The sequence below is a fragment of the Nyctibius grandis genome, chromosome 6 (assembly GCF_013368605.1).
Source record: "Nyctibius grandis isolate bNycGra1 chromosome 6, bNycGra1.pri, whole genome shotgun sequence".
Taxonomy (NCBI): Eukaryota; Metazoa; Chordata; class Aves; order Nyctibiiformes; family Nyctibiidae; genus Nyctibius; species Nyctibius grandis.
Window position 1 is genome coordinate 19,977,668 of NC_090663.1, and position 24,049 is coordinate 20,001,716.

Sequence of the window (24,049 nt, forward strand, 5' to 3'; positions counted from 1 at the left end):
TTGTAGACTGCAATAAGGTCACCTCTGAGCCTCCTCTTCTCCAGGCTAAACAACCCCAGCTCCCTCAGCCGTTCCTCGTAGGTCAGACCCTCCAGACCCTTCACCAGCTTGGTCGCCCTCCTCTGGACTCGCTCCAACACCTCAACATCTTTCTTGAAGTGCGGGGCCCAGAACTGGACACAGTATTCAAAGTGCGGCCTCACCAGTGCCGAGTACAGAGGGACGATCACTTCCCTAGACCGGCTGGCTACACTATTCCTAATAGAGGCCAGGATGCCATTGGCCTTCTTGGCCACCTGGGCACACTGCTGGCTCATGTTTAGCCGGCTGTCGATCAGCACCCCCAGGTCTCTTTCCACCAGGCTGCTTTCTAACCACTCTTCCCCCAGCCTGTAGCGCTGCATGGGGTTGTGGTGGCCGAAGTGTAAGACCCAGCACTTGTTCTTGTTGAACCTCATGCCGTTGGTCTCGGCCCATCTACCTAACCTGTCCAGATCCCTCTGGAGGGCATTCCTACCCTCCAGCAGATCGACACTGCCACCCAGCTTGGTGTCATCTGCATATTTACTGAGGGTGCACTCAATCCCTACGTCTAGATCATCTATAAAGATATTGAACAGCACCGGCCCCAGAACTGAGCCCTGGGGAACACCGCTAGTGACCGGCTGCCAGTTGGACTTTGCCCCATTCACCACCACTCTCTGGGCTCGGCCAGCCAGCCAGTTTTTAACCCATAGAGGAGTCCACCCATCCAAGCCCCGGGCAGCCAGTTTGTCTAGGAGGATGCTATGGGAGACAGTGTCGAATGCCTTACTGAAGTCTAGATAGACTACATCCACAGCCCTGCCCTCATCTACTAAGCGGGTCACTGGGTCATAGAAGGAGACCAGGTTGGTCAAGCAGGACCTGCCTTTCATGAATCCATGTTGGCTGGCCCCGATGCCCCGATTGTCCTGCATGTGCCGTGTAATGGCACTCAAGATGATCTGTTCCATCACCTTGCCTGGCACCGAGGTCAGGCTGACAGGCCTATAGTTCCCTGGATCGTCCTTCCAACCCTTCTTGTAGATGGGCGTTACATTTGCTAATTTCCAGTCAGCTGGAACTTCTCCAGTTAACCAGGACTGCCAGTAGATTAATAGAGAGTGGTTATCTGCTTATCAAGATAATGAAACCACTGCTATGAGGTTTAAAAGTAAAAACACAAAACTGTAGTACAAGTGTATATAAAATGGCTTTTGTTAAGAACACAAATGATCATGCAAATTAAGATTAGATGCAATAAGTACTTACAGAGACTTTAGTGAACCAAGATGATCAAATGTTCCCTCTGTAAGTGTAGAAAACAGATTTCCAGAAAGATTCCTAAGAAGTAAAAGTAACATGATTTGAACTCATGCTCAAGCAACTGACACTTGGAATAGGAAAAAAAAAAAATATCTCTTCAAGATAAAATTATTTTAAAATCTACAAGTTACTTTTATGACACTCTGTCATAGTTCACAAGACTGTAAGAATAACAATCATGTCTGATATCCTAGAAAAAAATCCCAAAATGAACTGTTCCTCAATACTTCTTTTTTAGGTGAAGAATTTTAAGATTGGCAAGAAGGACTGAAAACAAATACTTTATTTTTATTTAAAGCATCAACTAGCACATGTTGAGCACACATTTTAAGAAGTTTAAAAAATAACTTTGTTGTTCTCAGTGAATTGCTATTTGCTATTAACGTGCTGTAAGAAGCATGTTTGATCTAGCAGAACGTTTAAAAAAATATTCTACACCCCACTTCCTCCATATCAGTGAAAGCACTGCATAAGAAGCTAACAACCAGGGCAAGGAAACATTCCATAATCTTACATGTTATTTTCTTAAAGTAAAGGAAGAACTACAAAATGTGTAAGTAAGCCAGCAAAACACAACCACACTTATGCCATGCTACAAGGTACAGATATTAAAAGATTCTATAAACCTGAAATATTTTTCTAGGGAAAATATTTTGTACAGTTTGCTACTCTTTCCCACCCCCCGCTATACCTTCTAAGAAACTGGAAAATGGTTGCAAAACAGACAGAGCACTGAGTAGTACAGTTTTGGTTGCCCCCACTGCCCTTCTTTTTTTTTAAGCTTGCTACTGAGTGGCAAACCACAATCATAGCCACACTGCATGTCTTTCAAGCGCACGCTTAAAACAAACTACTCCCATTGAAACAAAGTAAGTTAACTTACATAAGACTAAAACTTAAGAAGTGAAATTATATACAATAAGTTATACTTACAATCTAATAAGATTTACAAGTCCTCTAAATATATCTGCATTCAGGCAGCCTATTCTGTTATTAGTTAAGTCTCTATAAACAGGAAAAAGCAAAAATCGGAAGAAACTTTTATTTCCAAATGACATACAGTCTGCAAACACAAGTATTTGAACTAAAATTCATGAGTAACAGATTGCATTATATACACATATAGTCTTTTTTAGCAAAACCCAAAAAGTACTGCTATATGGGTGTACACACATGCACAGAATCCTTATTCCACTTCTAAAGTAATAATGGTTTGCAATACAGTTAAATAAGCTTATATCATGACAAATTTTCCTATTTGTTCAGTATGTTCATCACATGTGCTACATCACCTAATTTTTTGACATGCCAGAGACCTATACTAGTGCATTTACTGTACATAAATAGGACCACTTCTATATTTATACTTATGTAAATATTTAAATATTATATATTTTACAATGTAGATCTTAAATTGAATTGCCAAAAATTCTTAAAGGAATAAAAACTAAGCTGGAGAGTAGTAATGGTCCAGAGCTGGTCCTTCAGCTTTATTTTTAAGATTTTCAAAAGTGCAAATACCAACAAAATTTCCTTTGAAGTGAGCCAGATCATCTGATCTGTGACAGATGAACATATATACTGAAAAATTTAGGAAGGAAAGCTGTATGCTGACTAAAGGCAGAGGGTGGGGAGGATGGGTGGGATGGGGGGGTGGTGGCAAAATCACTAAGACTTAAAACCTGTCCCAGATATTCCAAAAATCTGAAGAGTGTTTCAGAAAAAGAAAAAAAAAAAGAAGAAAAAAAAAAAAAAAAGACTGTCATGCTGAGGTCTTGTTTTTCAAGTTTCATCTGGGACAGAGGTTTTACAGCCAAGGTATAAATCCCCCAAAAATGTGTTAATAGGAATGTTGGCACAATCTTCAATAAAGCAGCATTAACAGCGCTATAACTTTGTAACTTCGGTGTAGTATTAATAGCAAGGGACTCTGTGTTCCACTATGACCTTTAAAAAAAAAAAATCACGAGGAGTTTAACATTTAACAAAGCAAGACCTGATGACATCAAAGCCCTGAATGAACGTTCACCCTGTGTTGTTTCAAGTCATCGAAATACAAAAAGGGAGGAATAATACAAGAGACTGTCAGTAAGAACAAGTGAGACTGCCAAGCCACAAGCAGCGGATGTTCTTCAGTCATAAGACTGAACGCAGACTTTGCTGTATACTTACATATAATGTGTGTGTGTATATATTTAGACAGCATATACATGTTCAACTTTTAATATATAATAGCTTTGCTGTCTATATTTCCAGAACCTAAGAGTTACTCTTCTCTCAGGGGTTTTTTGTTTGCTTTTTTTAAACAGACTAGCTAGATACACTACTTACAGTCTTTTCAGAGATGAAAGCCCCAGAAAAGCTCCTGGATCTATAGTACTAATAAGGTTGTTCTTGAGGTCTCTGTGGAAAAAAATCAAGACATTAAATTTATCAGAAGCTACCCTTTAAAACAGATATAAATGCACAAAGATACATTTAACTTGTCTCAACTTGTTTGAAAACTGCCCAAAAAATCCCATACAACACATTTCTACTTTCTCTAATATAGTATCTTTCAAAATGTGAAAATCTGTACTTTAACTAGAAAGAGGAATATAAACAGTATGCGTATTCCTTTAAATATTCTATCAGTTCCTATCACATGAAAGGGTATGGAGTCAAAGATACTTTGCTACAGTGTCTGAATAGATTACAGCTGCTCAGGGTGTAACATTTGCTCATTGCACAGTACAATACAGTTTAGCACAGTGTTGTCTTCTTCAGCCTATCCAACTTTAAATACTTCAGTAGTGCCCAACATCTACCAAAAGTAGCAAAACAAGATCCTAAAAATACACCAAAGACAACATTGAAAGTTTCCACCAACATTACTGGCACAAAAGCAAAGCCCTGGCTGAGAATCCCAAATAAAGCTGGTGAAAAAACTCAGAGCACAGATTTTTAAATCTTACGTTTCCAGAATAGCAGATTGTAAGGAGAAATGTAAAGAACTACATCATTAACTGTTTTAATTGTACAAGTGATATAGGAGTTTTAACTCCTAACTCGAGATATTTTGCACATACAGCTTAATTTGAAAGGTCACAGAAAGCGTCTGCCAGCATCTACAGTTTTGAACAAATTTTATCACTGCATGAATGCTAAAATTATTTCTACCTCCTTATTCATCCAAGATTTTTACTGTATTACCTGAAACTTCACAGGCACTTATTACTACAAGAAAAATTTCTCATTCCTTAGTAACATGTGAATGTTCTGCATTTGAAAAGAAAAATAGTAATTTCAATTAAAAGCAATGTTTTAGTAAGCAAGGGTAGAAAAAACAACTCCTAAATCTACCACATTAATAATTCTGCTGTAAAGAGAACAGTACAAGAGGATTACATCTACCATCACACAGATATGCATGAGTGAAAATATAAATTCATCCCAAAATTTCACAATAGCAGTTCCTGCAGTCAGATTAGCAAATCACAGTACAGCAGACAGTGTCATGGCACATGGATCACGTTTCAATGCTGTACCTAATAAACATTTTAAATACTTGAAATACTTTAAATTTACCTTACCGTACAGTAAATTCATTTTCAAACTATGACATATACACACTTATCTCAACTTTATTTTCTTGTCCTCCACTGTGGCAGGGACTGCCAACTACTTCCAAAGCAGTATCAGGAGCGTGAAGAATTGTAATGTTTTTAAGCCTCTTTCAGTAGGCTTATAAACCCAGTACCAAGGACCATAACAAATCGGAGAATACTGAATGTTATTCATCACTTATTTACCATCAGTCTTCGGGACAGGGAAGAAAAATGATACTGTTCATATTTTAAATTTCAGTTTAAAATCGTGTAACTCCCACTTAAACTTAAAATCTCACTGTGGAAAACACTTAGGGAGAAAAACCTCGACAACAAGCCTTGGAAATCTGCTAGTCTAGATTATCAGTGATCTTTAATTTCACTATGGAAATTCAAAGCATACTCACTGATACACCTCTTTCTTAAATCTATTGCTTCAGTGCAAAAAAAAACCAATATCATTTTAAATTAAAAGCAAGAGTTTTACTACTTCCACAACCTGTTTATACATTTTGTCAGATTAGTTGATAAAAACTAACTAGTCTATTCTTCATGTAATTTTTTGCTTTTTCCCCCCCTCTCCTTAGTAGGTCTTAATACCAGTTCCAGAAGGATAATTACACTAGAATTAATAAATTCTTTTCAAAAAGAAATGCCAACAACTTTCATGTTTTCATAAAACTCATTCAATGTATATTCTGTTTTTTTGTAAATAAGATAACAAAGCATTAATGAACCACCATACTAAAGTAATTTTTAAAAAACACCCTGAATGCCCAAAGTGTTAGCATTTTCTCAACTTACAACTACAATAGTTGGGGACTTGCTGTTTGGGGTTTTTTCCCCCCTCCCAGTGGCAGTCATTAGTAAGCACTACCTATGTATTAATCTATCCAAAAGTATTAGCAGATGAAAACTGTGAAATAAGAGATATTTAAAGATCTCAAAATTAACACAGTGCTGACATGTCTGGCAGCTCTTCAAAAACAGTAAAAGATGTTGATACGCAGACTGGTGCAACTGCTAGCACTCCAGAATCTAGGACAGTTTCTAAATGAAGAAATGACAGTTTGGTTAAACCTACAGACTGATAGGTTTCTCACATAAAAGGGAGGTGGGGAGAAAAATCTCATTAGAAAGTTGTGTTTGGCTTTAAAGTTTTTGTTGTTTTTAACACTTATAAATACACTTACACAAACTAGAGAGTTTTAGCAGTGGGAATTTAATCATCTCAGCCACTGTTTTTAATCATTTTTCTTCGGCAAAGCTCAACCAACAAGATATAGTTATAGATATTTGTCCAAATAAAAGAAAATCTGTCCAAAAGAATTCCGTTAGAAGAGGGTTGCAGTTAGAGTAATATTACAATTTCCACAAGCTCCAGCTCATGGGTACATCTTTTATCTTTCAGTAATTAAATCTTTCATCTAGCAACTAAAAATACTGATACAAAAAAACCCCACAAGCCAGGCAGTAGAGCAATCTTGCACTGAGAAGCTATGTCCTGGTTTGGTCCAAACCAGGCCAATTAGTCTTAGAGAAACCAAGGTCACTGCTAAATTCCTCACTGCTTACAAGTGAAGAGCCGAAGGGGGGTCGCACCTGCAGGGAGGAGCAGACAGGGCAGGTGACCCAAGATTGACCAACCAGGTATTCCATCCCATACACGTCATTCTCACTTTCCTATTTATCACTAACCCACTGCCTCCTGGAGGTGGGGTCCAGGAGGGAGGGGCCCTCCTGTCTCCCACTGATTGGTACCAGCTTTGCCAGTTCTCCAGTTAAATGCCTGCAGGTGTGATGGCAGGGGGAGCTACTGCATTTTCCCCTCTGCCTGTGCTGGGGGGAGCAACTCTGCCTGAGGAGGATTTCCAAGCTCTCAGTCTTGGTTTTGTATATATTTGTATATATTTGATTATTTCTATTATTCTTATTATACTCTTTTTCATTATTATAATTTATTAAAACTGTTTTAACTTTCCAACCCATAAGTCTCTCTCCCTTTTCCCTTTCCCTTTGGGTATGGGGGGGAGGGTTAACAGAGAGCGTCTGCCACCGGGTTAATAGCTGGCCCAGCTTTAAACCGTGACAAGCTATTAAAAAAAACTCCTAATTTTCTCTTAAACCGAAATATCACTGCAAATGCAGATGCCCCTGCATTTATCAGGGAAGGTAACTAACTGAGATTAGGATAGTAGAAAAACTTAGGTTTTAAGGGATGTGTTGAGGTCGTGTAGTCCAACTTCTGACTCACAGCACAACTAAATCAGATCAACTGCCTGCTGTTATGTCCAGTGAAGTCCTGAAAACCTCAAAGGATGCAGATTTCACCATCTCGTCACCCAACTCTCCCAAGTGTTTAACCATTCTCATTACAAAGAATTTTCTTATGTACAATTGGAACAGCCCGTTTTCAAATCTGTGATTAAGTAGGCAAATAGCAACCTACCAACAAGCACAAATATTTTTAAGAGCCTGGCAACTGCACCTAATGTTATCTTGTTAAGATAAGAAAAATATCTTAATGAAAGAATCCTTAAAATTTAACTATGGTTTGCCATGTAAAAAACAAAATCCTTTCGTTTCACTAGAATTGTTAATGAAATGTTTCAGTGGCCAGTTGGCTATGACTTAAAAGGGCACATATACATACTTAAAAATAACTTATGTATAAATACATATTAATTACAATTTACTGCTTTCTGTCTCAGCACAATGAAGATTGTCTTATGACTAAAGCATCCTGCAGGCACAAACAACAATGCCTATATATGCATACTGACATGTATAGATTATTTAGCTCTCTCAACTACCATTGGATAAACTATCTTTTCTTCCTGAACAGAACTTCAAAATGAACATCAGACAAGAAACACATTAACTACCATGGACTCTTACTATACGAAATGCCTTTTCAAAAAGCAAATGGGGAAAGAGGACAAAGTAAGAAAGTATAAAAATAGGTTAAACATTACATAAATTCAGCCTATCCCTCCCACAGCTCTATGGGGTGTAGACTTTATTCAGGCAGATCCAACAAATGCTTATGACTGATTAAACAATTTTTATGTTTCCTCATCATTCACTGTGTACCATTTAAATTCTACCCTATACATACATGGGCTTTCTCCCTAAAACACAGCAGGCTGTATTTATTTTGAATTTTCATCATCAGTGTACCAAATATTTAGAGTACCACCAAAACTTGTTCATAACTGAAAGCCCAATACTTTATTGCATGTGGGTCTCATAGATTTCTGCTTTCAGGTCACCATATTCAAATTGTATGCAAGGATCAAGTAACTTTCTCTAGGAAAGGAAAACTGACTCAAATCTATCACTGATTTCGATGATATGCTATGAGAATAGAAGGCAACTGGAGTGTGCAGGTTCGTAAGGAACCATGGAAGAGGAGACAATAGACAGGGCTAAGACTCGGACATTTTCCAAATGGAAATTAAAAAGTTGTTACTAAAAATCATCTCTTGACTTTTCAAAAAGTTCTTACATATGCTTTTTACATCCCCTCATGTCTAAAGAAATCAACAGCAACTTATACCAGTTTGTTTTGCTTATCCCACATCACCTGTGACATGCACTCATGAAGTACTATAGTCAAAATTTCTTGAAGACGTAACGCAAAAAAGTTTTTAAAGAAAAGCTTCAGTACCATGCTTCTGCAAACTAAACAAAAGCTAGAACCTAGACCAGAAAACCTTTTTGTTTCCTTCAAATAACTTCTGTACTTCCAACAGGTTAGAATACTCCAAAGCTTTCAATTTCACAGCACAGATTTTTCAGCAAGACTAGAAGCACATTTCCCCCCCCCATTGCCTCACCACTCATCTTTCAGAAATTACCCGAGAAGCAGGTGAGGATAGGGAAAATAAATATTTTGTTAGCCTAACTCTCTCAGTCTTCTCCTGAAAGAGCCACAGCTAACAAAGAGATAGAGCTTCCAGAACCAAAATCAGAAGTAAAGTTTGAGCAGAAAACACATTCCTGAAAATTCATAAAACCGTTTCTCTGCTTAGTAATATTCAAACAAGAAATCCTGATACTTTCCAGTTACTTTTAAAGACTTCTGAAAAAAAAGTTCAGGTCCACCACTAGAAGAACTCAGGTCTATCTTTTCACATGCTCTACTGCACTATCACAACAAGAATTAAAATCAGAAATTGTTACTGTCTGAAACAGTATCACATGCTCCTATTTTTCTTTAAGCCATCCATATATCTGTAGATTGGTGCTGTAAAAATAGGAGAAAAAAAAATGAGACTGTCTACAAATAACAGTCCTTTCACACTGCATATTTTGCCTTTTCAAAGGTATGTTAGTATATCCTAAAAATACACTGGATAAACCCTTGTCATTTTTTACAGGTCAATAAATACCAAGCCCTTATTTTGCTATCTAAATAACTTACTGAATTCCATGCCTGTCTCTTCCTCCTTTCTCCCTCATGTACAATGAAAAATAGTACTTTACAAATACATAATCTTCCTTATCCTTGCAAAAATCAACAGGCAGCATTAGCTAGCTTCCAGATGGAAGACAGTAGTTTGCTTCTAAGTTGCTGGACTTTGAAAAATGCTATATAGAGTCAAGTATCTACTAGATGAAAAATTGTCTGTCACAAATTGGTTGTGCAAGAAGTTACTTCAACATTTGAACTGCAGGAAATTCATAGCAAAACATAGCATTAACAAAGTCCATGGAAATTAAAGTATTTAACATCTTTTTGTACAGACACTTTGACTGCCACTTATGACAGTTAAAATCTTTGACCTGCTTACTGTTACTCAGCTATTATTTGCATGGGGGTTTTTTTCCCTATAAGAGTAGATGTAGTCATTTTCTACTATAATTAACAAACATTTCACCCTCCAGTAAAACAAAGCTCTTATTTTGGTAATCTTATCACCCTGATTACAAAATAATGCATTACCAAATTCTACATTTTCATAGATTAACACACATGCACAAAATTATTATCAGATTTGAAATTCCTACTTGGGGCCTACATTTTTAATGTACTTCCCCATAGTTTGTGGCATACAAGCAACAAATAAAACAATCTCTCCCTTTCAATAGTAACAGTGAAGAATTGTCAGGTGGGGATGAGGTAAAGAGATAACATGTTTGAGCAAAACGATAACCTAAAGGGCAACAATTTGCTAGCTGCAGATACCATATCCCCACATTTCTCTGACGAACCGATAAAATAACAGAAATCATTCAAAAATATGTAAATTTTCATTAAGATATCCAAGAACTAAACAGGGGAAAACAAGTTTAGTGTATTAACAGATGAATTATGAAGTTGTGAATCTGTATTTCAGGATGCAAAATATTGATTAAAATGCAATTTAAAATAATTATTATTCTGGTACATGTTCCTGACATATTAGTTTGATTTATTTTTTTCCAAAGGCTTTGGTTAAATATATCTATGCATCTAAACTCTATCCAAAAACCACTAAGGAGAAATGACAAAAGTATTTGCTCTGAAGTATAACATTACAAGGAATGAACAAACAAGCATTAAATGCACACAGAATCTCCTGCCTGGTAAGCAGTAATGTTAAGCGACAATGCTACTGTCTGAATTAAATGCAGTCAGCATTTAAATAGTTATTTCTTTTATCTCTGTTTCATCTCTTAAAATTCTAACAAGAAAGAAAACACTCATAAGGAAACAGGGAAGTATGAGTAGTAAAAAACCCTAAAAATAAGTAAGAAACTGTCAAAAAAGTGCAATTTTAAACCCATGCAAACTATCACAGTGAACATTAAGGAATATAATTTAAAACTACTGAACATAACATTAATATTTAAAATAGTTACTGTAGCTTTCAATTTTTTTCCTTTTACTATTGACTATGCATTTAAGTTTGAAAAATTATTTTAATTACAAGAGTAGCTTCTGTCCAAGGTCACAAGAGCATTTAAAGCAGAAAAGTTTACTTTTACTGTGGTTAAACAGACTTTTTTTTAAATAAGTCTTGCAGATACACACACACAAAAAAAGATGGTCATTTATGACTAGTATATCATGCTGATTATCCCCTCCTTTATCATAAAGACACCTGGCCACTAATAATCATTTGTTGATGTATTAACTCCTACAACAGTGCACATAAAGTGCATTATCTTATTCAGATGAAACCACCATACCATCTAAAATACTGTCATCACAGATCACTTTAAATGCTTAAAACATGATGCCTTCCTTACTGCTTTCTTTTCCTTTTCATGAAAAAAGTTATTAAAATAACCTAAAAAATCCTTACAAATGACAGGAGTTAAATGGAAGAAGGCTGGGTTCTTATGATTTTAAAGAAAATTAAGATTTGGATTCATAAAGCAAATCTAAATGATCATCTCAAACCAATTAGAGTTTCAAGTATTTCCTGTCTGAAAATTGTAACAAGTTGCAACAAATAACAACTGTCAGCAGATACCTTTATTACCTAAGCAAGGACGTCAAAATAATGTGTAAAGATCCAGAATGCCACCACTGCTGATAACCTTGCTGCTTTGGCACAATGGCCTATTTCTACAATAAAGCTCATCTACCAATACAGAAGACAAATCTTTCTTCTGGCATGTGGGGGATGGAGTGATGGAAGTGTTTGAATTTATTTAGGCCAGGTGACTGGGATTGCAGCCTTCAAGTTTTAGATCAAGAATAAAATACTTTTAATCCCCTGAAGCCAAAAGTCACTTGGAACTCTTCCTAGATGTTGCGAGATGATTATGAAACTGGCTACTTTCCCAGTCAAATGGCCTAGAAAAATCCTTATCTCTAAAGTTTCTGTTTGCTCCCAGGTAGATCAACCTGCCAATCCTGACCTTCTACCAGCTGGAAAAAAGCTGACTGTAACAGAAGCTACAATGCTGCTTCTTATCCCATAGGTGATATATATCATCTGAAAGGGAAAGTGAAAACAGGAAGCAAACGGTGTCCAAGAAGATACTCCCATCAGACTCACTCTCATTTCCCCCCCCCGCCCATGCAGTCAGTATATACCAAAGTTGTTAAGTAAGAAGTAAAACTGATAAAAGTCAACAACCAAGTTACAATGAATTTAGCCTCTTTTAGAGGCTCTAATACATCTGCTTCCCCTACAAATATACTTTACAATTGTTTGATAAATGGTTTCACACTTCATAAGACAAGAAATTAAAGAAATAATTTTCTTTACAACATAAGTTTTCATATTATGAGACCAACAACAACAAAACAAATCCAGTCATCATACCACTCCAGTGAGCTTCCCACTGAAACTGCCCTAATCTCACCCGCAGGTGAGTTTATCCCTTTATGCTGTTACATGACATTCATACTTCTGAAGAGAACGTTAACTATGCTAAAGAACACCTATCTTAAATAAGATTGTTCTCAGAATTATTAATGAAACACAAACAGTATATCATTTAAATTTTGAAGTGAAAATAGCTTTTTAAGAAGTGCTTACAATCTTTCAAGAAGGTGTAATCCAAAGAAGGAACCATTCTTCAACTCTGTTATTTTATTGTTACTCAGAATCCTGTAAACAAAAACAGACAAGAACAACAATATATTATAAGTTTGGTAACAGAATTATTTGCTGCAGCTTACACTTCTGGTGTAAATCTTTTTGTTTAACAGCCTTTATATCAAACTACAATGCCTAGCTCGTTGTCTGAGGTGTATATAGCAGCACTGCTTAAATATTATGAAGGAGAAAAAGAGGATTTTCTGTGTTATGTGCCTAAGTACCATACAAGCTTACGTAACTAACATAAGAAAGTACACCCATATAGGATTGGCGCAATAGAAAATGTATTTAACAACCAGTCTACACATTCTGTTCCTCCATACCCATTTTGGTTTTCAAAACCATGCAGCATATCGCCTGTTTCACCTTAATCATTTCTGAGCTCTTTCCAGCTTTATTACACTCAAAAAACTGAGATAAGACCACCAGAACTGAAATAGTATTCAACACAGACAAGCCACAAATCTACATAGTGGGATAATGATGTTCTGTTTTGTTTTCTACTGTTTTCCTAGCAACTCCTAACATCCGATCTGCCTTTACCACTTGTACTAAGAATTGAAGATTTCTGGTCAGCTCAGTGCCCACCATCTTATATATGAAGACAGAATTGTCATCATCCCCAATACAATTTTCATTTTTCTACAATGTGCTCCTTCTGCCATTTTATTGCCCAATTATTAGTTTCACAAACTTCTTCCAAAATTCTTCACTTTACCCTCATCCTTATTACATCAAGCAACTCACCACACTCCGTCAACCCCCTACTCACACAGTTTCACAGGTCATTAAGAAATACATCGTGCATTACAGCTCTCAGACTTCACTCCACTGAGAAGGCTAACCATTTACTTCCACATCCACTTCTTATTCTTCAGCAAGTTAGCTGTTCTTACAATGATTTTCCATTTTAGGCTGACATACTGTTTTAATCAAATGCCTTTGTCGAGGGACTTTTGAAAACTGGATCATCCTAGTAAATATTTTGCCGATTCTGAAGAACTCCCAAGGTTTGTGGGGAAGAGCTTCCCATTACAGGAGATGCATATTTTCCAGAGTACATATCTCTCTCTTTACCCAGGTATCCAATATATTCATTACAAATTCTACTGATTTGTTCAACACAAACATCAGACTTGGAACCATGTAGTTCCCCTAAACTCCTGATGCACTTACAAAAATCAGCATTTACCATCCCTCCAGTCCTCAAAAACCAATTTTATTCTAAGCAAGACTTCAGACATTCACCATTTGACTTTTTCATTCTTGAGTTCTTCTAAAAGCTGTTTAGTTCACACCATATTGTCCTAGAAATTTATTCACTCTGTCAGGTTGTTCCACAACTTCTGCTACAGTCAGTTCAATTTCAGACAGGTCCTCTATGAAATGCATCCTGCAGATCCAACATGTCCATCCACTTCTCCACCTACACTAATTACATCTTCAGGCTCGATAACTACTTCCGCACGTACAACTGCCACTAGAAGATTTCTTTCCAGTCTACTACATCTTTCAGATATCCTTTACAATAGCCATAAACCAAACACACACACACACACACACCTCTCCTTCCTCCAACGCATAAAATTTATTATCTAATGACAAGGATTAGTACTTCAAAATACATCACGAATAAGATAAAACTAAAATACAGAAATATCAGTCTATGAAAACAGCATCATTTTGACACAACCATATATTACGCTAAGTAGTTTTCTTCTCCAGGTTTCTCAGATTGCCTCAAGCCTCTGTGTTTTAGATAAACACAGGGCAGGTAACTTTTTGTCTCAAAGCTCTGGCTTTGAGTCAATCTCTCTCTCTCTTTCTTTCTCTCTCTCTCTCTCTCTCTAACAGAATCAAGACAGCTGAACAAATTATTTTAAAATCTTTCCATTTCCAGTCTGACAGATGGAAGGTTTGAAAATTCTTGAAGTTAAGATTATATCATTCAACCAAGATAACAGTTCTGATGCTAAAAGGAGATCTCATTCCTTCTCCTCCCCTTACAGTCATATCATGTATTTTTGCAGCTCATCTCAAGTCATCCCTGGTGCCTGCTGATCTAACATTAAACTACACACTTACCCAAGGCATCTTCCAAGAGATAAATTTCTGCGTCAACCGCAAATGCGTGATCAACATAGTATGCTACACAGTCACCTAATCCCAGGTGAAGACCGATCACAGGAATGGTAGAAAGGATGAGAACAAAAATACTTAAAAGCATACTGAGAATTTGCTGTTGTATGTGCCTATAACTCCTGTAACATCCACTAGAGTGTCAGCTAAAAAAATTTGCTCTTGTGAAAACAGAGTTTTAGAGTCAAATGCATTAAGCTACCTTACAGGAAGGAAAGAAGGAAAATTACCCCTTGGCTGCAGCTCTGATAACCTAAATGATCAAACAAATGAAACACAGAGTATTTTTTAAAAACAGATGTACAAATCAAGGAAGCCCATGTACTCTTCAGAAATCTATACGTATTTCAAAGAATCCTTGCATCAAGGAAGGTTGCATCAAGATTTCTGTAACAGAAAACCAGAATACACATTTGCAAGACTGCAAATTTGGTAAATATAATAATAATAATAAATAATAATAATAATCTACAACTTGGAAAGCCTGCAAAACTAGTAAAATTTAACTAAAGCATTAAAATCACACATTCTAAAGTCTTTGAAACTACTTTCACTTCTACTCAAAAAGGTTTCAATGTAAACAGTAAGCATTATTTGTAGAAATGGTAGGTAAAGGATTCATTCTGCAAACCAAGTCTATTCAGAGCAAAGTACATCTTTATTTCAGCATCCTTCCTGGTTTAGTTATAATTGACTTCATCTGAAGATTTATTGATTTTACCTGTACTTTTTCCAGAAAAAAGAGCTATTCAAAATGGAGCAGAAATCACTTAAAACATAGCTATAACTGACTGAACTAAATTTAAACTAAATAAAAATCACAGTTCTGAAAAAAATTAGTTTTCTGACACTGCCTATAAAATAGGCCTAAAGTAGAAGCCTTTGAATATCTGTGCACTAAGTAAATTTCTCTCTGGAGTGTAATGTACAAATTATAGTCAGCCTGATTTAGTATCTTCCCTGCAGAGGCTGTTAGTTGCTCAATCATAAAGGTTTAGTACAATAAATGATAGATTTTACAACACTTCATATAACCTAAGACACTTCATCACACTTAAAAATGTTGTTAGTGTGTAATCTTTAAAAAAATTCAGTTTAAAACTTGCTATTAATATATTTAGTCTATACATTATTTGAAGTGTTAAGGGATGTGGCATAAGAAGACAAAACATGATAAAGCATTCACCTCAAAGTAGACATTTTATAGTCACTTTCACAATTTCTGTGCATTAATGTACAGTGAAGTGATGGACTATTATGTACCACTCATATACAAAAAATTATTTGTGATCAATAATAATTCTAAGTTACTAGTTTAAGATCATAATTTTTCCTAAGAGGCAAGTAATTCTGAATATACATGAACTTTTCCATCATTAAGAAGTTTAAAGGGAAAATGGTAGAGAGCTACTCATCCCCATCTTGTTCAAATCTTCTTTAACAAGTGACTTTGCAACATACATGATGTACCTAGAGACTTCCTGAAGGGGTTTCCATGGCCCAGTGTCATTGTTGCTCTGTATGTCTTACAAGCTCCAGGTTAGACTTTTTTTTTTTTCCTTTCCTTCTTTTAAATGATCAACACCACCTGCTTGGAACAAACATGTTTTGTTTGTCCAGTCCTTCAGTAACAGAAAATAAAATGTGGGACTGCCACATGCAAACACACTCACAGCCACAGGAATTAGCACAAAAATCTTTGAAGAAAAAGGCAAGTGAAAAGTAGGTTCTAGAAAGCATTACAGACGACGCCTCAAGTCACCTTAAAACAACTCATTTCCATCTCCTTTGAGCAGAATGGTTGTAGAGACAAAGAGGTGATCTGAAACGATGCACCTCAAGAAAAAAGATACCATCCCTCCCCTAGAAGAACCAAAACTACCCCAGCTTTTCACCCATTCCAAGAACATTGCTGAAATGTTCCTTTGTTGAATATAGCTTGGATCTGAAAGCCCTGTTTCCATTTTGTTCCATAAAGTGGCAGAAGAATTTGGCAAAACTCTGCAAAGAAAATCAACTCTGGCTCTAACTTACTGGCAAGACCTTTAGCAATAGATGCCCAGTTGCAAGCATGCAAAACATTAACTATGCAGTCTAACCCAAAGTCTGCCCCTTGTCTTACAAAGAGTTTTAGTAACAGATACTATAGGTGATGTAATCATCCTTTTCCTTTTGATACAGTGGGGGCGGGGGGGAAATCAAGGCTCGATTTGTTTTTACCATTAGAATAAGGTGATAAGCACTAAGTGAAAAAATTTTTGTTCTATGAAACAATTTTGGTTTGTCAGCTATAAAACAACCATCACTAATACAGCAGTCAAGTAGTCAGGAATTTAGAATGTATCTCCAAACTTCACAAATGAATCTTTTCATAGGATACTACTAAAATACAAACACATCCATTAACAATATTACAAAATAGTCAAAATAGTCTCCAAGAAGCATGTACGAAGACTGGGAGACAGTGTAACTTTCAGCTGAATGCTGACGTAGCTTCCAGAACACATTTTAAGAGACTCAGAGAGTCAGGAAATAGAAAATAAATCAGATCACTTCATTATGATGGCTGTATACTCTAAGGACTGGGAAAGCGGCCACCAGCAAAAACTGGACTAAAATAACCATCTGTACAACCAAGAAAAACGCTTTCTGTTGAAAGCCATGAACATACAAAAAGAAATACATTTTTCAAAGTTTATCTTGTAGAAGCTGTGATTTAACAAGGATAAAAAAACAGTATTTTTCAACAGTTAGTATTTTGCCTTCTAGGGAGTTACTGGTGTCAAAGGGAAAGAAGTAATGGACTGAGCAGAACATGAACAGTACTTGCTTAAAAATAACCCTGAAATGAAAACACTCCACAAGCTATATACAGAGAAAGAATTATAAACGTTTCCAAAGCCCCTAACAAAAGGAGACAGTATTTTCCAATTTAACAAAAACATTAGAATTGAGGAAGCTCAGCAATGAAACATTTGCAAAACAGAAGCTTGCAATAGATAAAAGATCTCCTGTGCTATTTCATTATTACGCACATTAAACAATATTAAGATTGTAAACTAAAACACTCAGAAGTAATGACATTACAGAATTAAAACTGTGTCTATTTATATCACTCCATTTTTAACTGGGAATGGGCTAACTTTATATGATGTAATGATGGACTCTTTTTTTCTCTACACAATCCCTGCATCATTCAAGCAATGATGCTCACTTTGTGCACTGCTATTAAAGATATTTTTATCTTGATATTCGGTATGTGGCCACATGCTTTATTTATTGCCTTTCTTTAAGGACAAACCATTCTTTAAGGACAGAAATTCTTTACTTGTAGTGAAATACAGTGGCAATCACTGGAGTACCTCAAAGAATTTTCTATGTAAAAGTACTAAACAAAATTCATCTTAGAAAAAGGACAGAACTGAGGGGCAAAACAGAATGTAAGAATGAGTAGCAATGTTGCTGAAAACAATACTACTATCAAAAGAAATTCTTGTGAAATTATGACCTTACCAACCAAAACTCTCTTTCTAGTACTTATCCCAGGCTGGAAAGCCTACCTAAGAGAAAATTAAGAGGACACAGCAACACCCAATTTCTTCCGAGTTGCCGTTCCTAAAGCTCATCAAAAGCACTGGTAACCTAAGCCTTGCGACCATTACATTCTGGGAAGCTTCCTCCAAGTTCTCTCTCCCCCTCTCTTCTTATCTGTAGCATCTGCATTAGTTTACAAAATGATGATGGACTTTTTCTGTAGTAACCCTCCCTAACCAATACTAGAAGAGTCTTACTCCCTTCCCTTCTGCTCCCTCCTGAGCTTCCCACTTCTTATTCACCAGATGTACACTTTTTAGTCTTCTCACTGACTTGCAGTTTAGTGCAAGTTTACCCTACGCCTCCAACCTCCACACATACATGCAAGAGAGTTACTCGCTTCGCAGGAAATACTGCACTCACACAGATGCCTAGCCAGACTCTCCTAACTTAATCTGTTATGGCCAATACATTCTGTGCGTCATATCACAGTAGTATTAATTATAGCATATGCTGTCACACCCAATCTCACATGTATTTACATTTCCGATCACGTATATGTGCTCTCTAGAAAGTGCTTTGTCTAGACACATTCGCAAGCACTTCCTCTCAACTGCTGGCACACGAAGATACATTTTCACAAAAATTTATATCCTAATCCTACAGAAGTCAACAGTTTTTGGACAGTTCAGCTCCCTGAACTGACCAGGCATGGAGCCAGACAAATGCTAGTACACTAGCACGGGAGGGGAAAAAAAAAAAAAACAAACACCCCCGCACAGCAAGAGACTGGGAGGTGAAGGTACAAACACACCAGCTCCAGTTCAGGCTACAGTTTTACAAGCAGCTGGATGGGGATGTAACTTTCCTCACTCAGATGGGGGAGATCTCCTTTCCCCTGCCATTGCTCCTGATCATCCCTGTGCCAGAAGCAGGAAAGGAGAGTGGAAGGGGACCTCCCTCCTCCAGCACAGAGCTGTAAGGTAAGTTCACTGCAACCCACGGAAACTTTAATGAGCCCATCGACACATTTTGAGAACTGGTTTAAATTCCTGTTAACACCAGAGGCTGTTCTCCTAAAACAATAGTTCAAAGTATTAGAATCAGTTGTTTGGGATGTCTTACAGGATGCTTTTAGGAATCTAAGCATAACTTGCAAACTCTGCCTGATACTAGGTTTCAAGGTAAAACCTATTCTATAACAACATGGGCTAACTGACGAGTTCTTGCATCTGACAGAAAAAAGCCTTTATGATCATCTCCTCAGATGGAAATAGCACATCATGTGGACAATACCAGAAGAGTTTTCCCAGGTCGTGTTACATCACTACCATATACTTCTATGATCCATCTTCTCCTATTGATATCCAGCCACTATTCCTGCCTTTACTGATTTTGTGGGTAGTTGCTGAATTTCCAAGAATTCTTGCCCACCTCTCAGTAAACCAGTTCACAGAATCATAGAACAGTTTGGGCTGGAAGTGAACTTTAAAGGTCAGCTAGTCCAACCCCCCTGCAGTAAGCAGGGACATCTTCAACTAGATCAGGTTGCTCACAGCCCCGTCCAACTGGACCTCAAGTGTTTCCAGAGATGGGGCATCTACTACCTCTCTGGGCAACCTGTTCAAGTGTTTCACCACCCCCATCGTAAAAAATTTCTTCCTTGTATCTAGTCTAAATCTACCCTCTTTTAGTTTAAAACCATTACTCCTTGTCCTATCGCAAGAGGCCCTACTAAAAAGTTTGTCACCATCTTTCTTATAAGCTCCTTTTATGCACTGAAAGGCTGCTAGAAGGTCTCCCCAGAGCCTTCTCTTCTCCAGGCTGAACAACCACAACTCTCTCAGCCTGTCCTCATAGGAGAGGTGTTCCATCCCTCATCGTGTTTGTGGCCCTCCCCTGGACCCGCTCCAACAGGTCCCTGTCTTTCCCGTACTGAGGATTCCAGAGCTGGATGCAGTACTATATTCACCCTTCAGCACCTTATCTGCTCTGCCTTCATTTCCTCCAAAGCCCTTCTTATTTCCCATCTCCATAACCAACACATCCATTCAAAGAAACCCTCCCTCCCTTCTCAACTCCTCCCCAACTCCCAGTAGTAGTTTCTGCCTTTTAATCTAATCTCCCTGCCTTTCTTCACTCTGTATCTAGACTCTAACTTCCCTCCCTCTACCTCAAAACATCTTTTTTTCCCTACATTGACTGACCTAGCAGAGGACACAGATTGTACTCTTGGACAAAGCACCTGAAGACTGTGCAGCCCACAGCCACCTAGAGCTGTAATGCTGGAGACTTGCCTGGATGAATCCTAGAACACACTGTCCAGTGCAGACAGAATTGTGGAATTAAGCTGCCTATTTCTTAAATGTCTTTAATCAATCTGCATTTATTATGTTTGGTTTGTTTGGGTTTTTTTCCCCAAAAAAGCTCTTAGTTGGTCTGCCTTGCCAAAAAGGTCACGTTCCTACTCCAAAAGCGACAACTTCACAGCCCTGCCAAAACTGGCTAACTAGCTTGGATCACGCACACCACCAAAGCAACTAGCTTTGCTAGTCCCAAAGCTACTTTGGGACATAGCAGCTCTGCACTGCAGTGCACTGGCATCCCATTCATTCTCTAGCAGCCTGGAGATCTGTAGGACAGTACTGTACTGCACCACTGGACATGCCCTGTGTCATTACCGAAGAAGGAGTCACAACACAGTAATGAACATAAACAGTAATTAATGGATATGATCTATCTCACTGTAGCACTCTAAGGGCAGCAAGACATTGCAGTTTTCACTGCTAAACAGCCAAACAGTGAAATCCAAAGGTGAAAATAAAATTCTCACCTATTTACTGTGTTAAAGACTAAAGATATTTAATAGATTAAGATTTTACAAATTAATATTTAAAATTCATTATCTCACTGCAGAAAGCAAAACTCACAAAAACATACTTTAGTTATATTCTCTGAAGTTCTTAAATTTAAAACAATTAATTATTATTAATGAAGAGAAATGCTCAACTGTTTTTAATCTTCATGGATTAACTACTGGTAAAAAGAAAGCATATGAACCATACAAATTCAAAAATTCTAGAGATTATTATGGTGAAGATAAAGACTAAATAAGACAGTGATGACAAATCCATGAATCTGCAACATATCTGGCCCATCCAAAGCACATATGGGAACCACTAAATTCTGAAAAATCTAATCTTGCAGCTCCATACTTGTTTTAAATTACAGAAATAACCTTTGAAACATGAACAAACCTCAAGCAAAAAGGAATGAGACACATGTAGCTGTTCATTCTTCATCACTGCAGTACAAATTCTAGTTCTATTTCTTTAACTGTTGGCATTAACTTTTAAATTTTAGTATTTTCCAGTTTTGCCAAACTGAAACAAAAACAGGACTACTACTCATCAATAAAAGACAACTATAAAAGAAAAAAGTATTAGTCCTGAAGAGGAAAATCTCTCTTCCTGAGCCTAGATACAGCACAACGCATTGAACATGTAATACTCACTGAAGGGCTAATGAACAGACTGCTTATATGGATATCTTCACGGTAATAAAGGTATTGTGCAATTCTACATTAATACTGTGGCTCAGAAAATTAAAAAAAAATTAATTTGTTTTCATTACAAAAAATTAAATTTGCTCTCCAGAATTTTGCAGAACTTATCTCTGTCCTCCACCCTTATTTTTACCTCAGCAGTAATCAATAAATAGCTCTCAATCAAAATCTGAGTCCCAGGCTTGTAACAACTGCCTACAGCTGTATCTATAGTACAGGAACCATATTTCTAATTAATTCACATATTTAATCAAAAGTACAATAATTGTGAAAGGCACCTAAAACAATTTAAAAATGCTTACATAGAAGAATAATCTTTAAAAAAAAAAAAAAAAAAAAAATCAGCATGCATGGATACAATCATTACTGCATGAGGACTACCGATTACAACCCACCAGGTATATTAAAGCCACTACTGCAACACTAGAAGAAACAAGAGAACACTATTCAAACCTGACTGGGTATCCCAGTGGATACATATGAACAATGTAACATGATGTCTTCTGAAGTTGCACAGTCATTTAGGTGGAACAAAATATTGCAATTTAGTAGAAAATGCTGTTCAAATTGTGACCTCAGAATTTTCTTGCAATACTTAAATATACACAAAAGCATACACAATCATAAAAGAATACTGTATGTATTCAATATCCTATAATAATAACCCCACGATAATGAATCAGTGTTGGAATAGGGCATACAGCAAAGCATAATTCTGATTTTCAATGTGGATTTCTATCTTCTCAAGAAGGTAAAAGACGTACACAAAAATCTGACAGATGTATAACTGAAGAGGTCTACTAGAATATAAGCCTAACAGAAAATGAAATGTCACTAGTGATTTTTAGGTGTCAGATGCCACTGGTAAAAAGGCATGCACAAGTGTTGCAGAAGAGAGTGATTAAAGTTTAGGTCACTTAAGGAATCACCATCAAAGATGTTAATAAAAGTGATTTTAACATGAATTTGTAAAAGCGCAACTTAACAAAGTTCAATGGAAAGGTTCACTCTATTACTACATGGGAGAAAGATACAAAATTGAGTTGGAATTGGGCTAGAATGAGAGATCAGGTATGGACAGGGGTAAAGGAGAAAGGGTAAGGAAGACCCTCCTGTTGAGTCACAACATTCAGAATGGACCCCCTTGCTTTCTAGGTGCGGCTGGATCCAATCCTAGTCCCAGACTTGGTCAATGGTATATGTCTAAGGGAACTGGACACAGGGACTTCAGTGGTATTGATTCAACACGCTATTATGTGTTTTGCACAACTTCAGGATAGCAGCAATTTAAGATTATTAACACCATTATGGTCAAGTTTAGATTATATGATTTTCTAGCAATACTTAATCAATCAATAATTAACAATCTATTATAATCAACACAGTGACTTAAAGATTCAACAAAGTTCCCTAAATCAAACTGCATACACATAAACACACACACAGATACAGAGGTTAACCTATGACTACGATGTTTCTTCCTCTGCAAATTATAGTAAACTTTTGGTACCAAACGATCTTTGAAAACCTCGCGAAATCAAAATATAGTGCATTACTCACTCTTTCGATCTTTGTCCGCCGACAGATACCGACAAAGGTAAAGAGTGAGTAATCACCATAATTAGGTTTTGTGATGGTCAGTCTGAATTACCTTGCAAATCTACCTTGAACATCGCAAAATCTACCCTGCAAGGTGTCCCAGCTCGAGGAGATATTGGGTCACACCCTGCTGTGATCCTGGAGAGCTCAAAGGGCTTCACTTAGGATCGTTATTCATAGGATTGCAAGCTGATTGACTTTGGTCAGTACTTTTTCATTATGGCCATTATTCTTGTCAGGTAATCTTGGCACCTTTCAGAGTGGGCTACGAACCAGGCAGGAGGAGTTTTGGGTACGCTTCCCAGCCAACGGGAGTTTCAGGTGTGGTTAGGGAGTGCCTAATCGTCCTAACTCACTGTGCTTGTACCCAGGACAAGAAGGTACCGGATTGTCTCAACTCACTGCACTGGTAAGCAAGATCAGAGAGTGCCAGATTGTCTCAGCCATTGCACTTGTAATTAAAACAAGAATACAATGTTGGCTGGTGCTGACATCACAACACGGCCCAAGGAGGGGGTCTGCGCCACAATAAGTACTTGCGAATTCCTAAATTGTGGACATAACAATTCTCAAGTACTGTCTCTGTACTGCCATGTGCTCATGAGTAAAATATATTTTGCATAGTCTTTGTATCTACTGACCGAATAAAACTTTAAGATAAGTTTTAATGGGAGTTATTAGCCCTTTGTGTCTTCAAAAAATGTTATCACTGCCCAAGTTATTAGTATTGAGCA

General features: G+C 37.1%; 1 protein-coding gene across 2 annotated transcripts in view; it reads right to left on the bottom strand.

Annotated features, from left to right (window-relative positions):
- Positions 1–24,049, bottom strand: part of ADGRA3 (adhesion G protein-coupled receptor A3) — a 65,843-nt gene that overhangs the window by 36,963 nt on the left and 4,831 nt on the right. Inside the window, exons 2-5 of one of the 2 annotated variants that reach the window (XM_068402942.1) lie at positions 12,416–12,487; positions 3,679–3,750; positions 2,281–2,352; positions 1,294–1,365 (exon numbers count right to left, since the gene is read on the bottom strand). In XM_068402942.1, the coding sequence (XP_068259043.1) occupies positions 1,294–1,365; positions 2,281–2,352; positions 3,679–3,750; positions 12,416–12,487 (288 nt within the window). The remainder of the gene's footprint in view (positions 1–1,293; positions 1,366–2,280; positions 2,353–3,678; positions 3,751–12,415; positions 12,488–24,049) is intronic. The other variant, XM_068402943.1, reaches the window with a different exon arrangement.